The 26,448-nt window shown below is 39.4% G+C and overlaps 1 protein-coding gene across 5 annotated transcripts in view; it reads left to right on the top strand.

Moving 5' to 3' along the window:
* LOC126088613 (uncharacterized) overlaps positions 1-26,448 on the top strand; it is a 511,853-nt gene that overhangs the window by 460,134 nt on the left and 25,271 nt on the right. For 4 of the 5 annotated variants that reach the window (XM_049906837.1, XM_049906839.1, XM_049906838.1 and 1 more), the window contains 5 exons: positions 12,321-12,512; positions 13,829-13,976; positions 14,063-14,276; positions 19,054-19,235; positions 25,650-25,822. In XM_049906837.1, coding sequence (XP_049762794.1) covers positions 12,321-12,512; positions 13,829-13,976; positions 14,063-14,276; positions 19,054-19,235; positions 25,650-25,822 — 909 coding nt within the window. The remainder of the gene's footprint in view (positions 1-12,320; positions 12,513-13,828; positions 13,977-14,062; positions 14,277-19,053; positions 19,236-25,649; positions 25,823-26,448) is intronic. The other variant, XM_049906840.1, reaches the window with a different exon arrangement.

The raw sequence follows: 26,448 nt of genomic DNA on the forward strand, positions 1-26,448 counted from the left end.
TGCCTCTCAATCCTTCTTAAAAAACCTTAATCCTACTCCCAACATCACCACTGCTGAAGCCCAAGCTATGCGTGATCTGAAGGCTGACCAATCCATCGTCATTCTTCCGGCGGACAAGGGTTCCACGACTGTGGTACGTGACCGTCGGGAGTATGTGGCTGAGGGACTGCGTCAGCTTTCAGACAACACCACTTACAAAGTTTGCCATGGTAATCCCATTCCTGATGTCCAGGCAGAGCTTCAAGGAATCCTCAGAACCTTAGGCCCCCTACAAAACCTTTCAGCTGACTCCATCAACCTCCTGACCCCACCAACACCCCGCACCCCTACCTTCTACCTTCTTCCCAAAATTCACAAACCCAATCATCCCGGCCGTCCCATTGTAGCTGGTTACCAAGCCCCCACAGAACGCATCTCTGCCTACGTAGATCAACACCTTCAACCCATTACATGCAGTCTCCCATCCTTCATCAAAGACACCAACCACTTTCTCGAACGCCTGGAATCCCTACCCAGTCTGTTACCCCCGGAAACCATCCTTGTAACCATTGATGCCACTTCCTTATACACAAATATTCCGCATGTCCAGGGCCTCGCTGCGATGGAGCACTTCCTTTCACGCCGATCACCTGCCGCCCTACCTAAAACCTCTTTCCTCATTACCTTAGCCAGCTTCATCCTGACCCACAACTTCTTCACTTTTGAAGGCCAGACATACCAACAATTAAAGGGAACAGCCATGGGTACCAGGATGGCCCCCTCGTACGCCAACCTATTCATGGGTCGCTTAGAGGAAGCCTTCTTGGTTACCCAGGCCTGCCAACCCAAAGTTTGGTACAGATTTATTGATGACATTTTCATGATCTGGTCTCACAGTGAAGAAGAACTCCAGAATTTCCTCTCCAACCTCAACTCCTTTGGTTCCATCGGATTCACCTGGTCCTACTCTAAATCCCATGCCACTTTCCTTGACATTGACCTCCACCTGTCCAATGGCCAGCTTCACACGTCCGTCCACATCAAACCCACCAACAAGCAACAGTACCTCCATTATGACAGCTGCCACCCATTCCACATCAAACGGTCCCTTCCCTACAGCCTAGGTCTTCGTGGCAAACGAATCTGCTCCAGTCCGGAATCCTTGAACCATTACACCAACAACCTGAAAACAGCTTTTTCATCCCGTAACTACCCTCCCGACCTGGTACAGAAGCAAATAACCAGAGCCACTTCCTCATCTCCTCAAACCCGGAACCCTCCACAGAAGAACCCCAAAAGTGCCCCACTTGTGACAGGATACTTTCCGGGACTGGATCAGATTCTGAATGTGGCTCTTCAGCAGGGATACGACTTCCTCAAATCCTGCCCTGAAATGAGATCCATCCTTCATGAAATCCTCCCCACTCCACCAAGAGTGTCTTTCCGCCGTCCACCCAACCTTCGTAACCTCTTAGTTCATCCCTATGAAATCCCCAAACCACCTTCCCTACCCTCTGGCTCCTACCCCTGTAACCGTCCCCGGTGTAAAACCTGTCCCATGCACTCTCCCACCACCACCTATTCCAGTCCTGTAACCCGGAAGGTGTACACGATCAAAGGCAGAGCCACGGGTGAAACCCCCTCGTGATTTACCAACTGACCTGCCTACACTGTGACGCATTCTATGTGGGAATGACCAGCAACAAACTGTCCATTCGCATGTATGGACACAGGCAGACAGTGTTTGTTGGTAATGAGGATCACCCTGTGGCTAAACATGCCTTGGTGCACGGCCAGCACATCTTGGCACAGTGTTACACCGTCCGGGTTATCTGGATACTTCCCACTAACACCAACCTGTCAGAACTCCGGAGATGGGAACTTGCCCTTCAGCATATCCTCTCTTCTCGCTATCTGCCAGGCCTCAATCTCCGCTAATTCCTAATTTCAATCTGCCGCCGCTCATACCTCACCTGTCTTTCAACATCATCTTTGCCTCTGTACTTCCGTCCCGACTGACATCTCTGCTCAAACTCTTTGCCTTTACAAATGTCTGCTTGTGTCTTGTGTGTGTGGATGGATATGTGTGTGTGTGCGAGTGTATACCTGTCCTTTTTTCCCCCTAAGGTAAGTCTTTCCGCTCCCGGGATTGGAATGACTCCTTAGCCTCTCCCTTAAAACCCATATCCTTTTGTCTTTCCTTCTCCTTCCCTCTTTCCTGACGAGGCAACCGTTGGTTGCGAAAGCTAGATTTTGTGTGAATGTTTGTGTTTGTTTGTGTGTCTATCGACCTGCCAGCGCTTTTGTTTGGTAAGTCTCATCATCTTTCTTTTTAAATATATTTTTCCCACGTGGAATGTTTCCCTCTATTATATTCATATATATATATATATATAGTTATAATAGAAGGAAACATTCCACGAAGGAAAAATATATACCTAAAAACAAAGATGATGTGACATACCAAATGAAAGTGCTGGCAGGTCGACAGACACACAAACTAACACAAACATACACACAAAATTCAAGCTTTCGCAACAAACTGTTGCCTCATCAGGAAAGAGGGAAGGAGAGGGAAAGACGAAAGGATGTGGGTTTTAAGGGAGAGGGTAAGGAGTCATTCCAGTCCCGGGAGCGGAAAGACTTACCTTAGGGGGAAAAAAGGACGGGTATACACTCACACACACACACATATCCATCCACACATCCACACATCCATGTGTGGATGGATATGTGTGTGTGTGCGAGTGTATACCCGTCCTTTTTTCCCCCTAAGGTAAGTCTTTCCGCTCCCGGGACTGGAATGACTCCTTACCCTCTCCCTTAAAACCCACATCCTTTCGTCTTTCCCTCTCCTTCCCTCTTTCCTGATGAGGCAACAGTTTGTTGCGAAAGCTTGAATTTTGTGTGTATGTTTGTGTTAGTTTGTGTGTCTGTCGACCTGCCAGCACTTTCATTTGGTAAGTCACATCATCTTTGTTTTTAGGTATATATATATATATATATATATATATATATAATAGAGGGAAACATTCCACGTGGGAAAAATATATTTAAAAAGAAAGATGATGAGACTTACCAAACAAAAGCGCTGGCAGGTCGATAGACACACAAACAAACACAAACATACACACAAAATCTAGCTTTCGCAACCAATGGTTGCCTCGTCAGGAAAGAGGGAAGGAGAGGGAAAGACAAAAGGATTTGGGTTTTAAGGGAGAGGGTAAGGAGTCATTCCAATCCCGGGAGCGGAAAGACTTACCTTAGGGGGAAAAAAGGACAGGTATACACTCGCACACACACACATATCCATCCCCATATACACAGACACAAGCAGACACAGTCTGTGTATATGGGGATGGATATGTGTGTGTGTGCGAGTGTATACCTGTCCTTTTTTCCCCCTAAGGTAAGTCTTTCCGCTCCCGGGATTGGAATGACTCCTTACCCTCTCCCTTAAAACCCAAATCCTTTTGTCTTTCCCTCTCCTTCCCTCTTTCCTGACGAGGCAACCATTGGTTGCGAAAGCTAGATTTTGTGTGTATGTTTGTGTTTGTTTGTGTGTCTATCGACCTGCCAGCGCTTTTGTTTGGTAAGTCTCATCATCTTTCTTTTTAAATATATATATATATATATATATATATATATATATATATGGTTATAATAGAAGGAAACATTCCACGAAGGAAAAATATATTTAAAAACAAAGATGATGTGACTTACCAAATGAAAGTGCTGGCAGGTCGACAGACACACAAACAAACACAAACATACACACAAAATCCAAGCTTTCGCAACCAACGGTTGCCTCGTCAGGAAAGAGGGAAGGAGAAGGAAAGACAAAAGGATATGGGTTTTAAGGGAGAGGGTAAGGAGTCATTCCAATCCCGGGAGCGGAAAGACTTACCTTAGGGGGAAAAAAGGACAGGTATACACTCACACACACACACATATCCATCCACACATACACAGACACAAGCAGACATTTTTGTGTCTGTGTATGTGTGGATGGATATGTGTGTGTGTTTGAGTGTATACCTGTCCTTTTTTCCCCCTAAGGTAAGTCTTTCCGCTCCCGGGATTGGAATGACTCCTTACCCTCTCCCTTAAAACCCATATCCTTTTGTCTTTCCTTCTCCTTCCCTCTTTCCTGACGAGGCAACCGTTGGTTGCGAAAGCTTGGATTTTGTGTGTATGTTTGTGTTTGTTTGTGTGTCTGTCGACCTGCCAGCACTTTCATTTGGTAAGTCACATCATCTTTGTTTTTAAATATATATATATATATATATATATATATATATATATATATATATATATTCCCATGTGGAATGTTTCCCTCTATTATATATATTTTCATTCAACATTGTCAATTGTATTGATCTTTCTCTTTGTTCTTGTTGGTGTTGCTGTTGTTCTAGTGGTCTTTAGCCCAGAGACGGGTTTGATGCAGCTCTCCATGCTACTCTATCCTGTGCAAGCTTCTTCACTTCCAAGTATCTGCTGCAATGCAAACTACATCCTTCTGAATCTGCTTAGTGTATTCATCTCTTGGTATTCCTCTATGGTTTTTACCCTCCACGCTGCCCTCCAGTACTAAATTTGTGATCCCTTGATGGTGCAGAACATGTCCTACCAACTGATCCCTTCTTCTAATCAAGTTGTGCCACAAATTTCTCTTTTCCCCAATTCTCTTCAGTACCTCCTCATTAGTTATGGGATCTACCCATCTAAGCTTCAGCAGTCTTTTAAAGCACCACATTTTTAAAGCTTCTATTCTCTTCTTGTCTAAACTATTTATTGTTCATGTTTCACTTCCATACATGGCTACACTCCATACAGATACTTTCAGAAATGACTTCCTGACACTTAATCTATACTCAATGTTGATAAATTTCTCTTCTTCAGAAATGTTTTCCATCCCATTGCCAGTCTATATTCTCTCTACTTCGACCATCATCAGTTATTTTGCTCCCCAAATAGCAAAACTCATTTACTACTTTTAAGTGTCTCATTTACTAATGTAATCCCTCAGTATCACCCCATTTAATTCAACTACATTCCATTATCCTCATTTTGCTATTGTTGATATTCATCTTATATCCTCCTTTCAAGACACTGTCCATTCCGTTCAACTGCTCTTCCAGGTCCTTTGCTGTCTCTGACAGAATTACAATGTCATTGGCGAACCTCAAAGTTTTTATTTATTCTCCATGGATTTTAATTCCTACTCTGAATTTTTCTTTTGTTTCCTTTACTGCTTGCTCAATATACAGATTGAATGACATTGGGGATAGGCTACAACTCTGTCTAACTCCCTTCCCAACCACTCCTTCCTATTCACGCCCCTCAACTCTTATAACTGCCATCTGGTTCCTGTACAAATTGTAAATAGCCTTTCGCTCCCTGTATTTGACCCCTGACACCTTCTGAATTTGAAAGAGAGTCTTCTAGTCAACATTTTCAAAAGCTTTCTCTAAGTCTGCAAATGCCAGAAATGTAGGTTTGTCTTTCCTTAATCTATCTTCTAAGATGTACTACCTCACATGTTCCAACATTTCTACGGAAACCAAACTGATCTTCCCTGAGGTTGGCTTCTACTAGTTTTTCCTTTCCATTCGGCTGTAAAGAATTCATGTTAGTATTTTGCAGCTGTGACTTATTAAACCAATAGTTCGGTAATTTTCACACCTGTCAACACTTGCTTTCTTTGGGATTGGAATTATTATATTCTTGTTGAAGTCTGAGGGTATTTCGCCTGTCTCGTACATCTTGCTCACCAGATGGTAGAGTTCTGTCAGTGCTGGCTCTCCCAAGGCTGTCAGTAGTTCTAATGGAATGTTGTCTACTCCCGGGGCCTTGTTTTGACTTAGGTCTTTCAGTGCTATGTCAAACTCTTCATGCAGTATCATATCTCCCATCTTCATCTACGTCCTCATCCATTTCAATAATATTGTCCTCAAATACATTGCCCCTGTATAGACCCCCTACATACTCCTTCAACCTTTCTGCTTTTTCTTCTTTACTTAGAACTGGTTTTCCATCTGAGCTCTTGATATTCATACAAGTGGTTCTCTTTTCTCCAAAGGTCTCTTTAATTTTCCTACAGGCAGTATCTATCTTACTCCTAGTGATATACGCCTCTACATCATTACATTTGTCCTCTAGTCATCCTGGTTTAGCCATTTTGCACTTCCTGTCGATCTCATTTTTTAGATGTTTGTATTCCTTTTTGCCTTCTTCATTTACTACATTTTTATATTTTCTTCTTTCATCAATTAAACTCAATATTTCTTCTGTTACTGAAGGATTTCTACTAGCCCTCTCCTTTATACCTACTTGATCCTCTGCTGCCTTCACAATTTGATCTCTCAAATCTATCCACTCTTCTTCTACTTTATTTCTTTCCCTAATGCTCACTCTGAAGCTCTCTACAACCTCTGGTTCTTTCAGTTTATCCAGGTCCCATCTCCTTAAATTACCACCTTTTTGCAGTTTCTCCAATTTTAATCTACAGTTCATAACCAATAGATTGTGGTCAGAGTCCACATCTGCCCCTGGAAATGTCTTACAATTTAAAACCTGGTTCCTAAATCTCTGTCTTACCATTACATAATCTATCAGAAACCTTCCAGTATCTCCAGGCCTCTTCCATGTATGCAATCTTCTTTCATGATTCTTGAACCAAGTGTTAGCTATGATTAAGTCATGCTCTGTACAAAATTTTGCAAGACAGTTTTCTCTTTCATTCTTTGCCCTCATTCCATATTCAGCTACTACCTTTCCTTCTCTTCCTTTTCCTACTATCGAATTCCAGTTCCCAATGACTATTAAATTTTTGTCTCCCGTGTATCTGAATAATTTCGTTTATATCATCATACTTTTCATCAATATCTTCAGCATCTGTGGAGCTAGTTGGTATATAAACTTGTAATAATGTGGTAGGCATGGGCTGAATGTCTGTCTTGGCTACAATAATGCATTCACTATGCTGTTTGTAGTAGCTTACCTGCATTCCTATTTTTTTTATTTTTATTATTCAGTATTAAACCTACTCCTCCATTACCCTTATTTGGTTTTGTATTTATAACCCTGTATTCACTTGACCAGAAATCTTATTCCTCCTGCCACCAAACTTCACTAATTCCCACTATATCTAAATTTAACCTATCCATTTCCCTTTTTAAATTTTCTAACCTACCTGTCCAATTAAGGGATCTGACATTCCCCTCTCTGATCCGATCCATAGAACGCCAGTTTTCTTTCTCTTATAACAACATCCTCCTGAGTAGTCCGCACCCGGAGATCCGAATGGGGGACTATTTTACCTCTGGAATATTTTACCCAAGAGGACGCTAGCATCATTTAACCATACAGTAAAGCTGCATGCCCTCGGGAAAAATTATGGCTGTAGTTTCGCCTTGCTTTCAGCCATTCGCAGTACCAGCACAGCAAGGCCATATTAGTTAATGTTACAAGGTGAGATCAGTTAATCATCCAGACTGTTGCCCCTTCAACTACTAGTAAGAACAAGTAAGACTGCTGCCCTTCTCCAGGAACCACATGTTTGTCTGGCCTCTCAACAGATACCCCTCCATTGTGGTTGTACCTACAGTACGGCTATCTGTATCGCTGAGACATGCAAGCCTCCCCACCAAAGGCAACGTCCATGGTTCATGGGATTGGGGGGGAGGGGGGCTTTCTCTTTTCCTCTTCAATTTCAGCCTGCTATCCATCACTATGAGGTTATCGTGTGAGTCTATATTTGCATTTTGATATGCCTTGCAGTCCAGGATTTGATGTCAAAATTTTTGTCTGACTGTGATATAATCTACTTAAAAGTTCTTTATTTCCTGGTCTTTTCCAAGTATATCTTATTTTCTTGTGTTCCCTGCAATTTATAGCAGAACTGTAGAAGCCTTTCTCCCCTATCATATTTCTTTCCTCAGCCTATATTCTTCAGTAACCTTACCATGCATTCCCTCTCTTATTCCAAATACATAAGACTATCAAATTTTCTTCCTCTTTCACATGCACTCTGGATATCAGTAGGCAAGTGGTTACAATTTCAGGAAAACTGAATAATTTATTTGTATGTCAGTATCACGCTGGCTGACCTCTGGCATTTATGCAAGCAGTTATTCGGCTTGGCATTGATTGATAGAGTTGTTGGATGTTCTCCTGAGAGATACTACACCAAATTCTGTACAATTGGCACATTAGATCATCAAAATCCCGAGCTGGTTGGAGGGCCCTGCCCATAATCCCCCAAACATTCTCAGTTGAGGAGAGATCTGGCAACCTTGCTGGCCAGTGTAGGGTCTGGCAATCACAGAGACAAACAGTAGCAACTCTCCCCATGTGCAGGGGAAGTGGGGTGGCATTATCTTGCTGAAATGTAAGCTCTGGATGACTTGACATGCAGGGCAACAAAACAGGGCATAGGATTTCTTCAGTGTATCACTGCACTGTAAGGGTGCTGCGGATGTCAATCAATGGGGTCCTTCTGTGAAAAGACTATCACTCCTGGCTGTTGGGCTGACAGTCAGGTTGGTGAGTGACAGTGAGCTTGGTATCCCACAGTTGCCTGGGCCATCTCCAAATGTCTTCACTGGTCATCAGGGTTTAATTCAAAGCAGGATTCATCACTGAAGACAAATCTACTCTAGCCAATGAGATTTCAGGCTGAAGACATGTCAGCGATGGGATACCAACTTGACTGTTGCTTGCCTTATGGCCTGACAACGAGGAGGGATTATCTGGGGCACCATTTCTTTTCATAGCAGAACTCCATTGTCAACTGGTATGACTGTCAATGGGCTCCTGATATTTCCCTGACATATGTTAGCTGCTTGCTGTAACATCACTGGTGCTCGCAGCATCATCATATATGGGCATACATTGACTCAGGGGATCAATGTGTCCACTTCAGCTGCATGATCGCTGGATGCCGTGCTATGCTGAGCTGCAGGGCAGTGTCTTTGTTTAGAATGTTATCAGTGATTTTTATTTCAATAGCTTCATTAATTACACAATCCCAGAAACTATTAGTGTGAGTCACATTGGAAGGACATCGGATAAAATTTGACAAGACATCCATTGTGGCTCGCACGAACGGCTTGAGAGATTGTCTAATTAAAGTAGACATTGAAATAAAAATCACCCATAACACCCTAAATACAGATGGTGGCCTGCAGCTCAGCACAGTGTGGGGCCCAACAGTTGCGCAGTTGAAGTAGGCACATTGACTGCCAGGTCAACGTATGGCCATATATGGTGATGCCGCAAGCACCAGTGATGCATAGCCAGCAGCTGGTGTATATAAGGGGTGTTCAAGCAGCCCAATGGCAGTTATAACACTTGAAAATGGTGTATGAGTGCTTAACCAAAAGCTCATGTAATTTTAATCACTTAACGCTGCTGGGAACCCGAGAACTTTTTATTCACAGCTAATTATGTATTTTCATGAGTGCTATCAACAGGGGATCTCAAATTGATTCCATATTTTTAGATTTCCAGAAGGCTTTTGACACTCTTCCTCACAAGAGACTTGTAATCAAAATGTGTGCCTAAGAAGTAAATGGAAATGCCATGTGGCTAGGGCTCCCATCCAGTAGACTGTTTGCCTGGTGCAAGTCTTTCAAGTTGAAGCCACTTTGGTGAATTGCATGTCGATGGGGATGAAATGAAGATGATAAGGACCACACCACACCCAGTCCCTGAGTGGAGAAAATCTCCGACCCAACCGAGAATTGAACCTGGGCTGTTAGATATGACATTCCATCATGCTGACCATTCTGCTACCAGGGGAGGACTGCCTAAGAAGTATCACTGCAGTTGTGCAACTGGATTTGTGGTTTCCTGCTAGACAGAAGTGTGAAGTCATCCATTTGAGTATGAAAAGAAATCCATTAAATTTCGCTTACACAGATATGTAGTAATTACTATTATGAACAACTTAAACTGTAATGATCACATAGATAATATCATGAGGAAGGCAGACCAAAAGACTGTATTTTATTGGCAGTACACTTAGAAGATGCAACAGGTCTGCTAAAGAGACTGCCTCCACATTCACTTCACTCACACTGGGACGTCTGTTTCTCTTTGCCAGGCGCAAGCAACCCGTTGTAACAAATTTGTTGTGCCAGTGGTTTCTTACCATACTTGGTTCTAAACATCCATTGAACAGCTGTAGCACACTTGTTTTTGTCGAACTCCAACACACAGAAAGCTCGCTCCGCACCTGACCCTGACGTGTTTGCGACTAGCGCTGACTATTGGCAAATTACCAAACTATGCTGTGGCGGTATGCATGATAAAAAAAACTTTCAGGGTTTCTCTTCAAAATGACATATGTGTGATATCTGTACAGTGTTAGGTTCTTGTGCAATAAATAATTGAAAGTGTTCCCGGACTTTATGTACTCCCTGTAATTCTTCAAATAACATAATTTTGAACAAAAATAACTATTTTTTCATTTATTGACAGCAGAATGTTTTCATTAAGTATGAGAATTACTTTCAAACAATGGAAAATCCAGGATTGAATGTAACAATATGAAAATGATAGTTGCTACTCTCCATATAATAGAGGTGCTGAGTTGGAGATAGGCACAACAAAAAGAGACTGTCAGAAAGTGAGCTTTTCTCCTTCGTTGAAAATAGACAAAACACACACACACACACACACACACACACACACACACACACATTAACGCAGATGCAACTCACATACAGATGATCACAGTTGCTGGTTTCAGCTGCCAGAGACTGTGATCATGTGTATGTGAGTTGCATTTGCATTGTGTGTATGTATGTTGTCTAATTTCGATGAAGCCCTTGTTGGTTGAAAGCTCACTTTTCAACAGTCTCTTTTTGTTGTGTATATCTGTGACTCAAAATTATTTTCAATAATTTTTATCAGTATAACACTACCTTTTTGATGATTTTCTTTCAGTAACATGTTTTCATTGTAACTAACCTTTTATATCCAAACACGTGACAGTTACCTACATTTTGAGCAATAAACCTAAATTTAAACCATCCCAAATAAAATACTTGAAATTTTGTACACTTGCCTTGTTACTCATTACTAATACAATAGACTGAACAATGAAATGAAATGAAATGAAATGATTGTAAGGCATTTATTGGCTGGGATATCCCATTTGGGGTTTGGCTGCCGTATTGCAAGTCTTTTTAGTTGATGCCACTTGTCTGTCAATGATGATGGCTGCTGGGAATCGAACCCAGGCCCCGTTGCATGGTAGGCACTAATGCTACTGCTGCACTACGGAGGCGGATGACTGAACAATACAAGGGTGCAATGCTAAACAAATAGTTATTTCCAAGTTTGTATCTCTGTTTGTCTTTCTCTTTTTCAAAATAATCAGTGAGATGATGAACCTTTATTGGAATATGTTGTACCTGCTTGCTGTGCATGACAAAACCCAAAATAAATACTTTTATTATCTCTCATCCATATTACCTGAAATAATTACTTCTGTGTGATCAGTAGTATCATGTAACATATGTAGAAACTTATATTGTGATCAGTAGTACCACATAAGACATGTATTAATGCATATCATGAAGGGAATGTAACACCTATTGTTGATTACTTCATTAACAGAATTCTGCATACCCCAGCTACATTTCAAACTGTTAAAGTATCATTTCTCAAAAAAGATACCAACCTGTCTCCTGCAAAGTGCCACAAGGACAGTATTATATCCAGCAGTCTCTCATTTGAAAGAGCACATCAACAGATTCTAGAGTTTAGTAAACTTTTCTCTGTAGATATCATTTTGGCTCTGGGACAACTGGACAAGGACTTCTTGGTTAAACTACTTGTAGAAGTCAGTTGCTGTATACTTAGAGCAAGACAGTTGTTCATTTGTACACAACTAAATGCATATTGTGAGTGTAGATCAGTGGAGGATGAGGGATCACTTACATCTAATACACAGTGTCACTTACGGTGTGTTCTGCATCTGTGAGAATATCCTCGCTATGGGTGCAAGGAACAAAAAATGTATCTAGCTAATTTAATCCAAGAAACATAAAAACTGACTCAAGCACTAGTACTTTTTCTTCATTTTGTATGTGCAGTAAGGTCCAAGATTTTTGAAAGATCTGCCTCTTATGCAGGTATAAAATTCATGAAATTCGTGCCACAGTCTTCCATGCACAGGAATAGGGATGACTTTTGTTCTCATTTGCAGCATCACATTTATTTATTATAATTCTCTTTAAAAATACTGTGTAGCAAACTCATATATGAACATAAAGCTGCTGCTCTCATATACTGTAATTAATATTTATTATTATCTGTATGAACAGTCCCAGACTGATGCTATACTTGGATGGGTGGACAGCAAGAATGGGCAGCCATTTATGATGGATACATGGGTGACAGGCTACACTCCTCCTCCACTTGGAGAGACACAAGATATTTATAATATAAGTGGTCGCATTAATAATGGTATTACAACATTATATTTTAGCCGTAAGCGACTCACTGATGATGAGAAGGTGAGTTCCACTAATTTCGTTTTTTATTAGTCTTTCAAACAAGGCTACATATTGTAAAATCCATTAAGGAGTTAAATATTTAAACTACAACTACATAATATTAGGTAAATAAAGAAAAAAAACATGCTTTAAATATTATAACTCTAATGCACGTTATACCACAGGAGTTGATAAACTACCAGAGAAACTTTTTTAGAATGTCATAATAAATAAATGTCATTCAATGTATTTCAATTTACACTACGCAGGTTGAGACCTTAAGAAGTGAGAGAATGCAGGAGAAGAATTTGAATTAATATAATCAAAGCTTGCCAAAATGTTTCATAGTTTGGGTTGGCTTCTTGCTCATATTCTTCCGAAGGGGTGGTGGATAGAATTTGTAATATTGCTAACAGTGGTAGTCACTGTATGCATATTTATGGTTCTGTATCTCTTTTTAACTTTTGAAAAGTAATTGATTGATCAAAATCTGAAGACTGTACAGGATACAGAGTGGGATGGGTAAGTTCAGGAGGGAGGTGGCAAAGCAAAAGAGGTAAATGAAGAAAACTTGGTGTATACTCTTGGTACGTGGAGTACAGAAAGGGCTCACCCTGGGGCCAGAGGTAAAAGTTGACTGCCGGTCTAGGAATTTGGTCACATATAATAAGGAGATGGGGAACAGGAGAGGCGGCTGTTGATGTTTATGTGGCTGGGGCCTGGTTGTGGTGAGCAGGGCCACAGGCAGATGCTTGGGGGCTGGTTCATGAGAGTGCATCTACTCTCTCTCAGAGCTGGAAACCAAGAGATGTGCAACTGCCTCCATGACCCTCTAGCAACCTTACACGGCTGACTTCCCACATTTCCTATTGGTTAACATGGTGGCACAAGTACACCAGCACATTCAGCAGAGGGCTGAAAGCGTACCTGCTCAGCGGTTTGTACTGGAATGAAGTGCTTTTATCCTGAAGGATATGCTGGTGTGGCACATGGCCACTGAAAGAACTAACTCTGGTAGCTTCGTTGAAAAGTATACAAGAAAATTTCAGAATAGAATTTTGTTATGAACTTGGATATTCCTTGACTGGCTGACCACCTGTACAAGACTGTATGTGCTATAGTCATAGTGCACTGTTTATGAATTGTAATCTAATGCATAACACAAATTTTAATTTATGTTGGTAGTCAATAAGTTATTTGTTATGTGTAATTCAATTTGAGAGAGTGAATTTCCTACAATTTCATGAAGTAAGTTTGTCAGTTTGTTCACCCAATGACATTATAACAAGACGACATTAATTTTATTTGCTATTAACACTTATGAAATTCTGTTTTAGGACTTTTCATTCACTGAAAATACATGCTACTACTTTATGTTCCCTGTGAGAGGTGGCGTGTTTAATTCTAAAAATAAGAGAATGAGGAAACATGAACAAGTTCCCAGTATTTCTGCAGAAAGAATATGTATTAAACCATGCTTGACAGGTAATAAGAAGTAAAGAGTAATACATATTTAGTGTACTGTTCTGCTGACAGCAATAGATTATTTAAATATCTTTAACCATTTCCAGAGGAGTTAAACGAAGTAATAAGCACCACACCTGCTCCACCAAGACTGGCTTATACCGTTGATGTGAAGATTGTAAATCTTGGTGAAAATTACCATATACCAAAACCAGGGAGTCCAGAGTATGATACTCTAACAAATACTGTGAGCGGTGCATTTACTGATGCTCTCACAAAACTGAAAGGTTTCCATAAGGTGCAGGTGGAAGATTTTGAAGAGTAAGTGTAATCCAACCCCAAAAATTACTGATAATTTTTTCTTAAGATAGGTTCTCCCTGCCATTTACTTATAATGTTTTTAGGATGTAATGTTAATGTGAAGAAGATAACAGGTAGGAACAATATTAACTGTCTTAAAGTGACACTGTATTCAAATTACTGTAACTGCTTCTGTGCCAAAAATTCCAGTAGAGGACAAAAATTTCTCTGAAAAACTGTAAATTTTCAGGAGATTGGATATTACATGGGAAAGTCAGAGGAATCTCAAGAACTTTTTAAAAAATTCAACGAATTGTGATACATTCAATTGGGGCTGGTGTATTTATTGATGGAAACATATGTATAGTGTGATTTGTTACAAATAACTTTGTGTGATGTAAGGAGAGATGATCAATACTCTTAAGTAAAGGAGTTGAAAGCAAAATATTTGAAAATAATAGCAAATTTCTGATGTGGGAGGCAGAAGCGTCCAAGAAAAAAGTCAAAGTTGGTGCCATAGAAACTTAATTTCTTGGTTGTTAAGACCTGCATGAAATTTTCTTTGGCTGTGGACACAAATTATGGAAACATTACAATGGCTTGACTGGGACTCAGATCTGGTTTCTCTTACATAATCACCATTATCATCATTAGATTGCAGCTCCAGTCTTCATGGTGCTCATACAGTTCTTCCCCATGAATCCTATCCTAAAGGAGACAACTTTAGGTAACATCCTTCTTCATTGTGTTGGTTCATCTTTTCAGTGGCCGTTCAAATGGTCTTCTCCTATTTGTAGTAATTTCAAGGAATTTTTTTGATACTCTGATTTCTTTCTTCTGTTCCACATGACCATACCATCTTAATCTAGATTTACAGAGCTTTTCCAATATGCTGAGATTTGCACCTCTAACTATTCTGTTCCTTTCGTTCCTTATCTTATCCTTTTTTTGTTTGCTTCAACATAGATCTAACAGACATCACCCACTCACTGTGTTTGTGTGTGTGTGTGTGTGTGTGTGTGTGTGTGTGTGTGTGTGTGTGTGTATCAGAGTGCAGGTCAAAATGGGAATATAGTAGGAACTGAAGGTAAATAGTTTTGCCTTGTATGGTACCTGGTATCTAGTTGTCTTGAAGAAGGCACCTTACTTGACTGTAAAGCTGGATAGCAAAGTGTGTATGGTTTAGAAATTCACTTCATGTTAAGTTTTTATGATCTTTCACAATACCCAAATGTGTGAAATGTTGCACATTCTTCAGAGATGTTCCAGTGTGGGTTGTCCTCTGTGTCTGCTTACTTTCATGGTTGCAGTATTTGATGCACCAGCTTTAAGACAAAACTCCTCAAAGTGATTATTCTATTTACTCAGTTTGTTTGGATTTAATTTGTATCTCCCCAGATTGCAACATCATCAGCAAACACCATTGCTCTAAACTGAAGTCCATACTGCTCTTCTATCCTTTTCATGATATCAACTATCACAGTGACCAAAAGCAGTGGAGATAAGGTACTCCCCTGCTAGACTCCATATTTAGTCTGATACAATTTGCTGTCTTCATTTCCTACTCAAACACAGCTGACACATCTTCTGCAGAGATTTTCATTTTCTGTCAGTCCTTGGGTACATTTCATCTCTCTAGGCATTCTGAGAATTTTGATCTTGGTATACTGTCATAGATCTTTTCTCAGTCCAGTCACACTAGAGTGAAACTTTTATCTTTTCAAATATGTTTCAGGTTGCATTACTGTTTCAAGTATCAGATAAATTGTATTCCTGTTTTTCCTAAACTCATACCATTCTTCGCCCAGGAGAGATTCATTTATCATTTAAAGACTCTTTTCTGTGATCTTCTCCAAATTATTATCCAGACAAACTCAATATTATACCTGTGTTATATTGAGGTAGTTTTCTATTGCTTTTTGTGAATAATGGTATAATTACACCTTTGGGACAATCATCTGAGATCTTGATCTCTCTCCAGATTGCATTTAACACACTGTACAACCACTGGATTTTTTATTTTCCTCCCACTTTGACCATATCTGCATCCAATTCATCAGCTACATTAGATTTTTTTTCTTTGCTCATGCTTCTCAGAGCTTCCTCTACTCCCATCCAACTTTGTGATTGTTCTTCTTGTAATACCTGCTCTGCATTTCATTATCATTTGGGTTGTCTTCCACTTCTCCGTTCAAGAGTTTTAAAAAATAATCTCCCATTATTGATTGAATATTGCTGTGTTTTTCTTGTATATAAGGCCAAAATTCTGAACTTTATGCAGCCTCATTTTTCTTTCCTTACAGAAAAGTGTTTTCTTTCTCCCTTTACAAAACAGAATAATTCTGCTGTTAATTTCATGTGTACATGTCTGTGATTTCACATTACTTTCACTGAGAAGTACTTCACAGTCTTCATTATTCGTAAAAGGCTCATTGTGACATAGTAAAATGATATAGTAATCATATGTTGACATTGATGCATTATATGGATGTCATACTGACACTTTACTGATCACAAGATATGAGATATTCACAAAGTGTTATCGTGTATTATATCTGCCATAATTCCAAAACTCCCTCTCTAAATGCCATTTCATGTCATAGTAAGACATCCTTAAAAAGAATCTTGCTTTGGTTCAATGTGGAAATCAGTATTTTTACTTTTCCCTTTATTACAGACTGTGTTTAAAGGCTTTTAAGCTTAAATCAGTGGAAAATCCAGACTAGAACATAACCTATGGATTATTTTTGTTCATCTCAGGCCGGTCCAAGTTGTAATTTTTTGCTCCATAGGTCACATCCTGTTGTTAGACCTAGGTGTAATGCCTGTTCCATATGCAATATCCTCTCACCATCGGATATTCCAACTTTGTCAGCATCAATTTCTACTTCAAAGGCTACTTGTGAAAACAGCCACACCTACCATCAACCTTCCTGCAGTCACTATGCTGTGTCCTACATGCTGTGAAAAAACTGTTTATTTGGATGAGTGGCCACTTCCAAACTGTGAACAAAGGCCTAATAAATAACTACAGTTGTGCAACAAACTGTGCAACTTTGATTGCAACAGCTTTCCATCTTAATACACCCTCCTCTAACAACATTTTTTCTGAAATTCTCTCAGTCTACACACTATTGTTTATTCCTGCAACCCTCCTGGCTTCAATGTTTTCTAGTTCTCCAGGTGTCTCTGCTCCATCTTCTATTCCCCCAAAATTGTACCTTTAATCCCCCACCCTTGTCAGTCTCCCCCTCCTTCCCACTGGCCCCTGTAACTTTTCTGGTCCTCCTTAGCTCACTTCTATCTTTCTCATCTCATCTCATTTCATTTCATATTTTCTGTTTCTCTATCGCAATTCTCTGCCTCCAGCATTGTAAATCTGATTTTTTCAATGTAGCATCCATGAAGAACTCTAGAAATAATAAGAAGTTGTTTTTGAAAAACATGGGGTGGATAAAAATATGAAAACACTGTGAGAAATGCATGCTTGAATATAAATGCAGATGCTAGCCTAGCATGCAGGTTGCATTGTTGTATTTGAGCACAAATGACACTTGTGCAATATATTACAAGTGTCAGCCAAGGTTAAACAGTATTTTCTGTAGTCGTGAATGCATTATGTCTGAGCTCAGCACATTTGAACATGGGCAAACTGTTGGTTTTCCTACAGTGAATGCTTCCTAACCAAGATAGCTGAAATGTTTAGTGTTTCAAGGTACACCATATCAAAGATTTGTACCATGTATAGGGAAAGTGGAAACATACCATCTGCCAAGTCACAATGTGGATCAAAGTTAGTGTCAAGTGGCATGACAGATATCATTGAGGAGGACTGTGACAAAAGTAAGAGGGTGACAACTGCAAGAATCATTGCAGAACTGAATGTCGCACTCATGAACCCTTTCGGCACCAAAACAACATGAAGGAGCTCCATAAGTTGTGTGCTGCAGGGCAAGATAGAATTCCTAAACCAATCATCTTTGATACATATGCCTGTAATGGAAAAACATGGTGCTGAATAATGAAACTTGGATTATGGAGCAATGGAAGAATGTCATTTAGTTGGGTGAGTCTTGTTTCACACTGTTTCCAACTTCTGGCTGAGTTTACATCCAAGACTGAAAAATGGCGGAGTATCAGTGATGATCTGGGCAGCCATATCATGGTATCCCATAGACCCCATGGCTGCATTGCTCCAAGGATTATGTGTCCATTTTAGCTTATCTGGTCCATCCCATTGTACAATGTTTGTTCCCCAATGGTAATGCTCTTTTCCAAGACAACAGGACTCCCGTTCACACAGCTCACATTGTCCAGGACTGGTTTTTTGACCAAGAGGATGAAGTGCTGCATCTCCCATGGCCACTAGATCTTGATGTTATTGAGCCCAAGCAGTCTACTTTGGAGAGAAGGGTGCATGATTGCTATCTGCCTACATAATCATTACCTGAACTTGCCACTATGTTGCCGGAAAAATAGTATACGAATCTCTTGAAAACCATGCAATAGTGTATTTGTCCATTTTGAGATGACTGGAAGCTGTTACGAATGCCAAATGTTTTTCTAATCTGTGTAGGTATGGCAATGTGTTGTTGTTGGTGTTTTCATATTTTTGTTCACTCCCTGTATGTATATTCATATAATTCAATGTTAATTATATTATTCTATGCTCTAAATGTTTGTTCATTCATGTGGCCATTCGTTCATTCACATGAATAAATGTTAGTGTTAAAATGAATTTTGAAAACACAGTGTCATCCTGTTTTTCAGATTCTCATTACATATTATTGTGTTCCAGATTAAATGGAAATGTCATAGCAAAAATGAAATTAGTTCTAGACAAGGACAAATATGAAAATGGAAAGCCACTGGATGAAGTTCCAGAGTCAGTTCAGCAAGTTCTCCTAGAGACTGTCAAAAGTGGCCGTGTTGGTGCACTCTCTGTTGATCCAAATTATGTTGAATTTGATCTTATAAAACGTAAGACATACTTATATATTTTAAACAGTAAAATTAAGAATAAAAGAGTATACAACAAACAGATATATGAAGAACATATAGTTAACAATTTTCAATAAAAATGATAACTCAGGGTAGGCCAACAGGAATATGTAGTAATTGAGAATATAAGTGTTGAATTTATAGTAGTTGGTTGTGCTTTGTAAGGATCTGAACTGAACACATATAATGTAAAGCTGCAGGGCATTCCTCAGGATCACAATCCTATGTCACACTGCTGAGTTGTTGAATAATGATTTCTCATGCCATTTTATATATTTTCTGTCTTTCACTTCCTCCATCTGGTCTTTGGTTCTTTGTACAGTAATCTGATGTTCCTGAAGCTTGAAATTCAATTAGTAAGTGATTTTTCAATCTGTTGCTGTGTGCACTATGATACATGATTAAAATCTGATAATTTGTAGAAGTATAAGCATTCTGTAAGGTGGTTCTTATTGGAAAATCTGACATACTGAAATTCTGCTATTAAACCACTGATTCTGGTATAGGGAATTCAGGGAGAAAAATGTAGTAGTACTTTTTTAAATGAAAAAAATATTAGTATGTAGGTCAGACCATGGTACAGAATGTTGGATCAAGCATAATTTGAAAAATAACCACAGGTAATAAATGCAGATTAGGATTTAATATCAAAGCAAAATTAAGTTATTAGATACTTACTACAACCTTGAAATGCTGAAAGATAGGGAAGGTAATCAGCTGTGTCCTTTTGAAAGGAACAGTGCTGATGTTCACCATCGCTGATTTGGTGAAACCATGGAAAACTTTAATTTTTATGACTGAATGAGTAACTGAATCCAGCTTCTCCTGAATGAAATATGCAGAGTTCCTCATGTGGTGCTGACATTTACTAATAGTGGAGATTAATACTACTGTTAGATGTTTGGTCATCTGGTACACAGGTGCACCTATGTGATTCACAGTTGGATGCAGAGTAACGTCTTGTTTGTGAACATCTGGTAAGCCGTAGAGCCTTTGTGGTGCAGTAGCTCAAGGTCAAAGCTTATTAATGATTTCCTCTGGTAGGGAGTGGCGTAAAAGCTCAGTGGTCTTGTTCTTCACTTTGTCGGGTCTCCCTTTGATTTTCTGTGTGCTGGATCTTCAAATGGGTTGTACATTTTGTAATTGTACTTGACAGTGGAAGTACTACAATGGCATCTCTTTTGCCCACAGGTAGAATGGCTATTTCAGGATCATTCCTTAGTTCTTGAATGGCAGCTCTTCCTGCTTTTGTGGTGTTTGTACTTTGTGGCCTGCCTCTAATGTGTGTGTGACACATTTCGTAACATATTTCATTCCTGACATCACTAGGCAGGGTGAAAATTACTGGTAAAACTCATGTGCACATTTACACAAGCACAACTTACACACACATGACCACTGAGGCTGGATGGCCAGAGATATTGGTCATGTGTGTGTGTGTGTGTGTGTGTGTGTGTGTGTGTGTGTGTGTGTGTGTGTGTGTGCTTTTATTGTCTGTGTGTTTTCAACTTCAGAAGAAGACCTTTTGCCCAAAAGCTTAAATGTATAGCAGTCTTTTTGTTGTGCCTGTCTGTGACTCAATGCCTCCCCTGTATGGTGAGCAGCCATCTATCCTTTTCATAATATTGTCATTTAGTATTTCTCTCTCCCTAGCTTTATGCTGTGCTTTATGCGTGTTCTACTGTAGTTGCTGCTTCCTTAGAAGATGTTTTGCAGTGGCTATATACCATGGAGAGTCTCTACCATATCATACTGTTCTAATAAATATGTATTTGTCCAGTGCAGTGTCACCTATTCTTTTGATCTTGTCACAGTTCTTCTACATGCTCCTAACTACAAGGAACCCCTTGAATTGAGATCACAGGTACAATCTTTAGTAAGGCTCCTTTGAAAATGTTGAATTAGCAATTACATCAGAAAAAATATTAGCTGCTAATGACTCACCATGTTCATCAGGAGGGTGACAGAGAATGAGTGTTTGGGAGGTGGAGAGCTCAATCTTCTATGTCCTTCATAAAATGGACATCATTGACATTTGAGAAATCTTCAAAACAAACCATTAACTTGTGCCATGAACACTGAATGAAAAATGGCATGCCACAGTGATCACGAAGGTTTGCACCATTAAGATCTAAGGTAAACTCCTTGGTAGTTAAAACCATGCAGGATATTCAGCTACGTATCTACTCTTAAAGAATTCATATAGAATGATATTGTGTAATGGGGTGATGAGAACTGTTGGAATGGAATGTGATGGGATGCAACCGAATGTGAAACAGTCAGTCATGGTGCTTATCATGAAACTGGCTATCCTTTAAGGCATAGCTGTAGATAGTGTGATCATGAATTTTATAAGCATAGAAAAAACAAATATCTAGAGGCTGAATTTGTCCAATGGTTTCAGGTGGTATGAACTGCAATGTTGCACACTTTTCAGGAGTGATAGTTTGCTCTAAATATCTTTCCGTCCAATTTATCATCTAGATTAACAGTCGGCATAATTGTGCACAAACACATCAGGACATAGATGTTAGTTGATTTTGATACAACTCTCTTGGTACCTCTAATTTCCATGGTCCATTTCATATGCATTTCCTCTTTGAGTCCTCAATTGGTCAGACCTGAAAGTAAATTCCTTTCTGGAAATTGGATATGTATGTTTATCTCATCTATAAATTTTCAGGCCAATTGCAGTTTGCTGTGTGTTGTCAGATTGATGCCATTTGAAATTTTGTTATCTTAAATTTTCCAATTCTGTAATGCTGTTTGAAGTTATGCATCATTCATTACTTCTCTTGAAATCATTGTAATCTACATTGTGCGCAATTTGATGTGCATAACGTAGTAAGTCACTATCAGGCTCATCCTGTAAATTGTATCAAGCATCTTCGAAACGTGGAAAAACCAGTGTTTGTAACAAGTGCACCTTCTCTGCCCTTGAATATCCTTAGTTTTTCTTATGCACTACATGGTCACATTGCTGCAAACTTATTCGAAATTTGTTCACAGTTGTTTTTTAACCATATTGTCCTATACTACTTTTCAGTGGAGATGGGATTTGTGGCTTCCTGTCTGACATGACAATGAACTACATGGCTTAACACTTGTTTGCTATACCACTTTCACTTTTTAAGCACATATCATCATAACTGTACTCCTTGTGGGCACAGTTGAGTATATATGACACCACACTTGCCACTGACTCATTTTGCAGAAATACTAATATTTTGTTTGCCATTTATTTCTCACCCCGCAAAATTTATTCAATTTCTTTCGGATGAAATGTCAACTTCGGTGACTCTTGCTGTAGATGTAATGCAATGTTCACTTTTTTTATGATTGCCATTGCTTTGCTTTGTAACAGCACCATTAGCACTGTAGCACTGTTGTGAGTTACTCGTAGGCTAAGCAGTTCACCTACACTCCATAGCCTCATGCTGTGCTCAGCATTGGATACCTCCAGTTCCACCTCCTGTTGCCATTAGCAGCCAGTATTGTGGTTGCATGGTAGAGAATGTGAGGGCTGTCGAATGCTGTAAACATCATAGGCCTTTTGTGACCTCTTACTCAAGGGGTTCCTTGTCAGAAGGAATTTTTAAGTCCCTCATTGAGATTTGACACTACTGCCTCTTTATTTAGTTTGCTGAACATATAAATCTTTCTACTTGTTTTAGTGTAAGGGGATAGATAAAAGATCTACTCACCGAGTGGCAGCAGAAGAAAGTCATCCAGGACCCAAGGTCAGGGGAGACTTACCAGAAAGGACGAAAAGGAAGACAGACTGTAGGGACTGCACGGGACGATATCTGAAAACCTGGTAGTGTAAATGTGGAAGATAGGAGGGTAATATGCAGGAAAGAGATTACTGCGCAAATTTTGAGCGTGAGTTAATAAGAGCTAAAACCTGAGTGCACTGTATGTGGTAGAGGTGGGTGGGGGGCCTGCAGAAAAGACACAGGTCAAAAAACGAAAGATAAATGGGAGTGAAGAACGGAATAGATACTGTGAATAAATGGTGAGATCTAAGAAATTTACACAAAGTAAGGCTAGTTGCATTGCCAGAACCAAGGACATATTGTAGCACCAGTTCTCACCTGCTGAGTTCTGGGAAACTCATGTCTGAGTGAAGAATCCAGATGTCAGATATGGTGAAACAGGCACAGAGGTCATGATTGTCATCTTGTAGAGCATGCTCTGCACCAGGATGTTGTGTTGCCTGTACAATCCTCTGCCTATGCCCAATCATCCCAACTGATAACTAGGTGATGGTCATGCCAGCGTAAACAGCCAAACATTGTTTACATAACAGCTGGTATATGACATGTGTCATTCACAGGTGACTCTCCGTTTGATAGTATATGTTTTGCCAGTTACAGGGCTGGTATAGGTGATGGTAAGAAGGTGGATAGGGCAAATCTTATAGCAGGGATGATTACTGGGATAGGAGCTGTAGGGTAGGGATGTGGGTGCAGGATGAGCATAGGGTTTGACAAGGATATTTCAGATATTGGGAGGGCAACTACAAGCTGTTCTAGGTGCAGTGGCCAAATGTCAGACAGAATGGGTCTCATTTCAGGCACTATTTTAGGAAGTCATAGCTTTGTCAAAGTAGCTGATAAATAAATTCAAGGCCAGGATGATAATGAGTGACAAGTGATATACTCGTAGGTTGTTTGTTTGGAGGGATCAACAGTGTCAGCATTGGATGTCATGGCCCAAGAAACCTGCCTTTGAAATTGGCTGATGGTTTAATTACATCCAGTTGATTTCTACTTGTTTTAGTTGCCTTTTGTACTTTGGTAATCATTGTTGCTACAACCACCTCATAGTCAATGACCAGTTTGACATCTTAAAAGATAAGTTTTTGGCTAGATCTGAGAATGTCTCTTGTGACTGATACAAGGATCAAGTTATAAGTTTATGCCCACCTTTGATACTGAATCTTGCCAAACAATGGTGGGGGGGGGGGGGGGGGGGGGGGGGGGACGACAGAGAGAGAGAGAGAGAGAGAGAGAGGATGTTTTATTAGCTCTGAGTAACAGCTGTGCCCTTAAGTTGTCATCCTCACATTACTGCTCAGTATCTCTTTCCTGTTCATATATTAAGTACTATAAAGAGATAATGTGGAAATGGGGTCACTAAAAATGCTCCACAGACCTATTAAAGATTGACCTGAATGGAATACAATCAAAATAATGAATGAAAAAATCTACTCATTGTGCTGGAGTGATATTGAACAATGGCACATAAGCAAAATAACTAGTAGACTGCTGCATATTAGCCTCAAACTTGAAGATAAGGTTACTGGTTCATTTTGCACATCTTCACCCCATGTTATCTTTTGGGCAGCTATTGTAAATTAAGCTCAGGTGTGCTATAATAATGTATTGTCAAATCAATAATTATTGCTTCTCATGCAGATTCCCAAAGCAGTTACTTCTTGATAGTATTTTTTACTAATAATAAAAATCAGCTCCAGTTTAAGTTCAGTTTACCTAATGACAAAATTAAGAGGTAAAAATAATACTGTGCGGAATTTACCCCCTTACTCAGGATTTAAAGTGGATTTCTGTGTTCTGGTGCAAAGGTTTTGGGCAAAAATAACTCAAATGGGAAGAAGAAGAAGAAGAAGAAGAAAATTAAAATTTAGTAAATTACTATTCCTTCTACAAATTATCTCATCTTCCAAATTCAAGGCAAGATAATTCCAGTTAGCTGTGGGGCACCTAATAATGCTTATTGTAAACATGTCTCTTGCCTCACAGCAAGTAGTTTATTGTTAATCTGTGACAAATATTAAAGTTTTTTTTGCAAAAGCTTACCAGTAGTTATTGAAGATCAGCGGGGCACCAGTAGTGTTTTACTGTCAAATTTAGATTATGGAGACACAAATAATATTTAGAAGTGTAGTGACAGTTTATTGTAAATACAGTCTACATAATTTTGAATAACTGGTTCTCTTTGCTAATGTTTACCAGTAACATTTTTTATTGTGTAAAGTGTTTGCTCAGCATAATCCAACTCACTATATAGCGGAGATGCTGAGTTGTGGAGAGGCACAACAAAAAGATTTTCACACTTGAAGCTTTCGGCCAATGGCCTTTGTCAACAATAGACACAGATACGTGTACATATGCGTGCGCGCACACACACACACACACACACACACACACACACACACACACACACACACACAACTGCAGTCTCAGGAAACTGAAACTGATGGTTTCAGTTGCCTAAGACTGCAGTTGTGTGTGTGAGTTGCACATCTCTGCTATATAATGAGTAACAACTTTCCTTCTCATAATATTGTTACATTTCATCTTGGATTTTCCATTGTTTGATTTTAACTAAAATAATTATTATGTATTGAATAAATTGTCTCTTTTCCAGAAGTATCAGATTTACCAGAAAACATAGGAAATACTGAAAATAAAGACACAGTCCTTTCTGCAACAAAGCTGTATATCGTTCTTGGGTGTATTGCAGCACTGGTGTTCATAGCAATTGTTCAAGCAGCTTGCACTATTTATAAAACAGTTAGAAGCCCTGCATCACACCACAAGGTAATCCTAAATGAAACTTTTTTAGTATAAGATAAACCTTCCATTTATTTCATTGACTGCTTTACATGTAAACCAGATATATATACATCAAAATGATTTCTTTTTATTTATATTAAAATAATGATCTAGTGTTGAGATGGCATCACATAGTAAACTTAGAAAATCTGTACAAAGTGTAGCAATCTAGAACCTCAGTTGGCTTGTATGCCATCACATCTCAGACTGGAAACCAGTGGCATTTGTGTTATGCTCATAAGTAGGCCTTAATAGGCCTTTACTTTGAAACTGTCATTTCCCATTTATGGCAGAACATGTATTTGTATTTTAATACAAACTGTGATGTATAATGACTTGGCAGATCTAGATCTAAGAGTATGGCATACATCTTTGTCCTCTTCTAAAGTGTTTTTCATTTATTGGTTCACTTGTAAGAATAATAAGGAGTTTCCTACACTTCCTGCAACTTATCATCAGGTTAGGTAGCCTACATTAGAAACTAATCCTCCAATTGTTTATGAAATAAAGGGTAGATAAAAGATAAGGTGAGATCTTTTATTTGCCATTCATCTTTGGCTTCTTCTTGCTATACACTGTTGTGGATGGTTTACATGAATTTTTCACATAGC

Source organism: Schistocerca cancellata, chromosome 6 (genome assembly GCF_023864275.1).
Source record: "Schistocerca cancellata isolate TAMUIC-IGC-003103 chromosome 6, iqSchCanc2.1, whole genome shotgun sequence".
Lineage (NCBI taxonomy): Eukaryota > Metazoa > Arthropoda > Insecta > Orthoptera > Acrididae > Schistocerca > Schistocerca cancellata.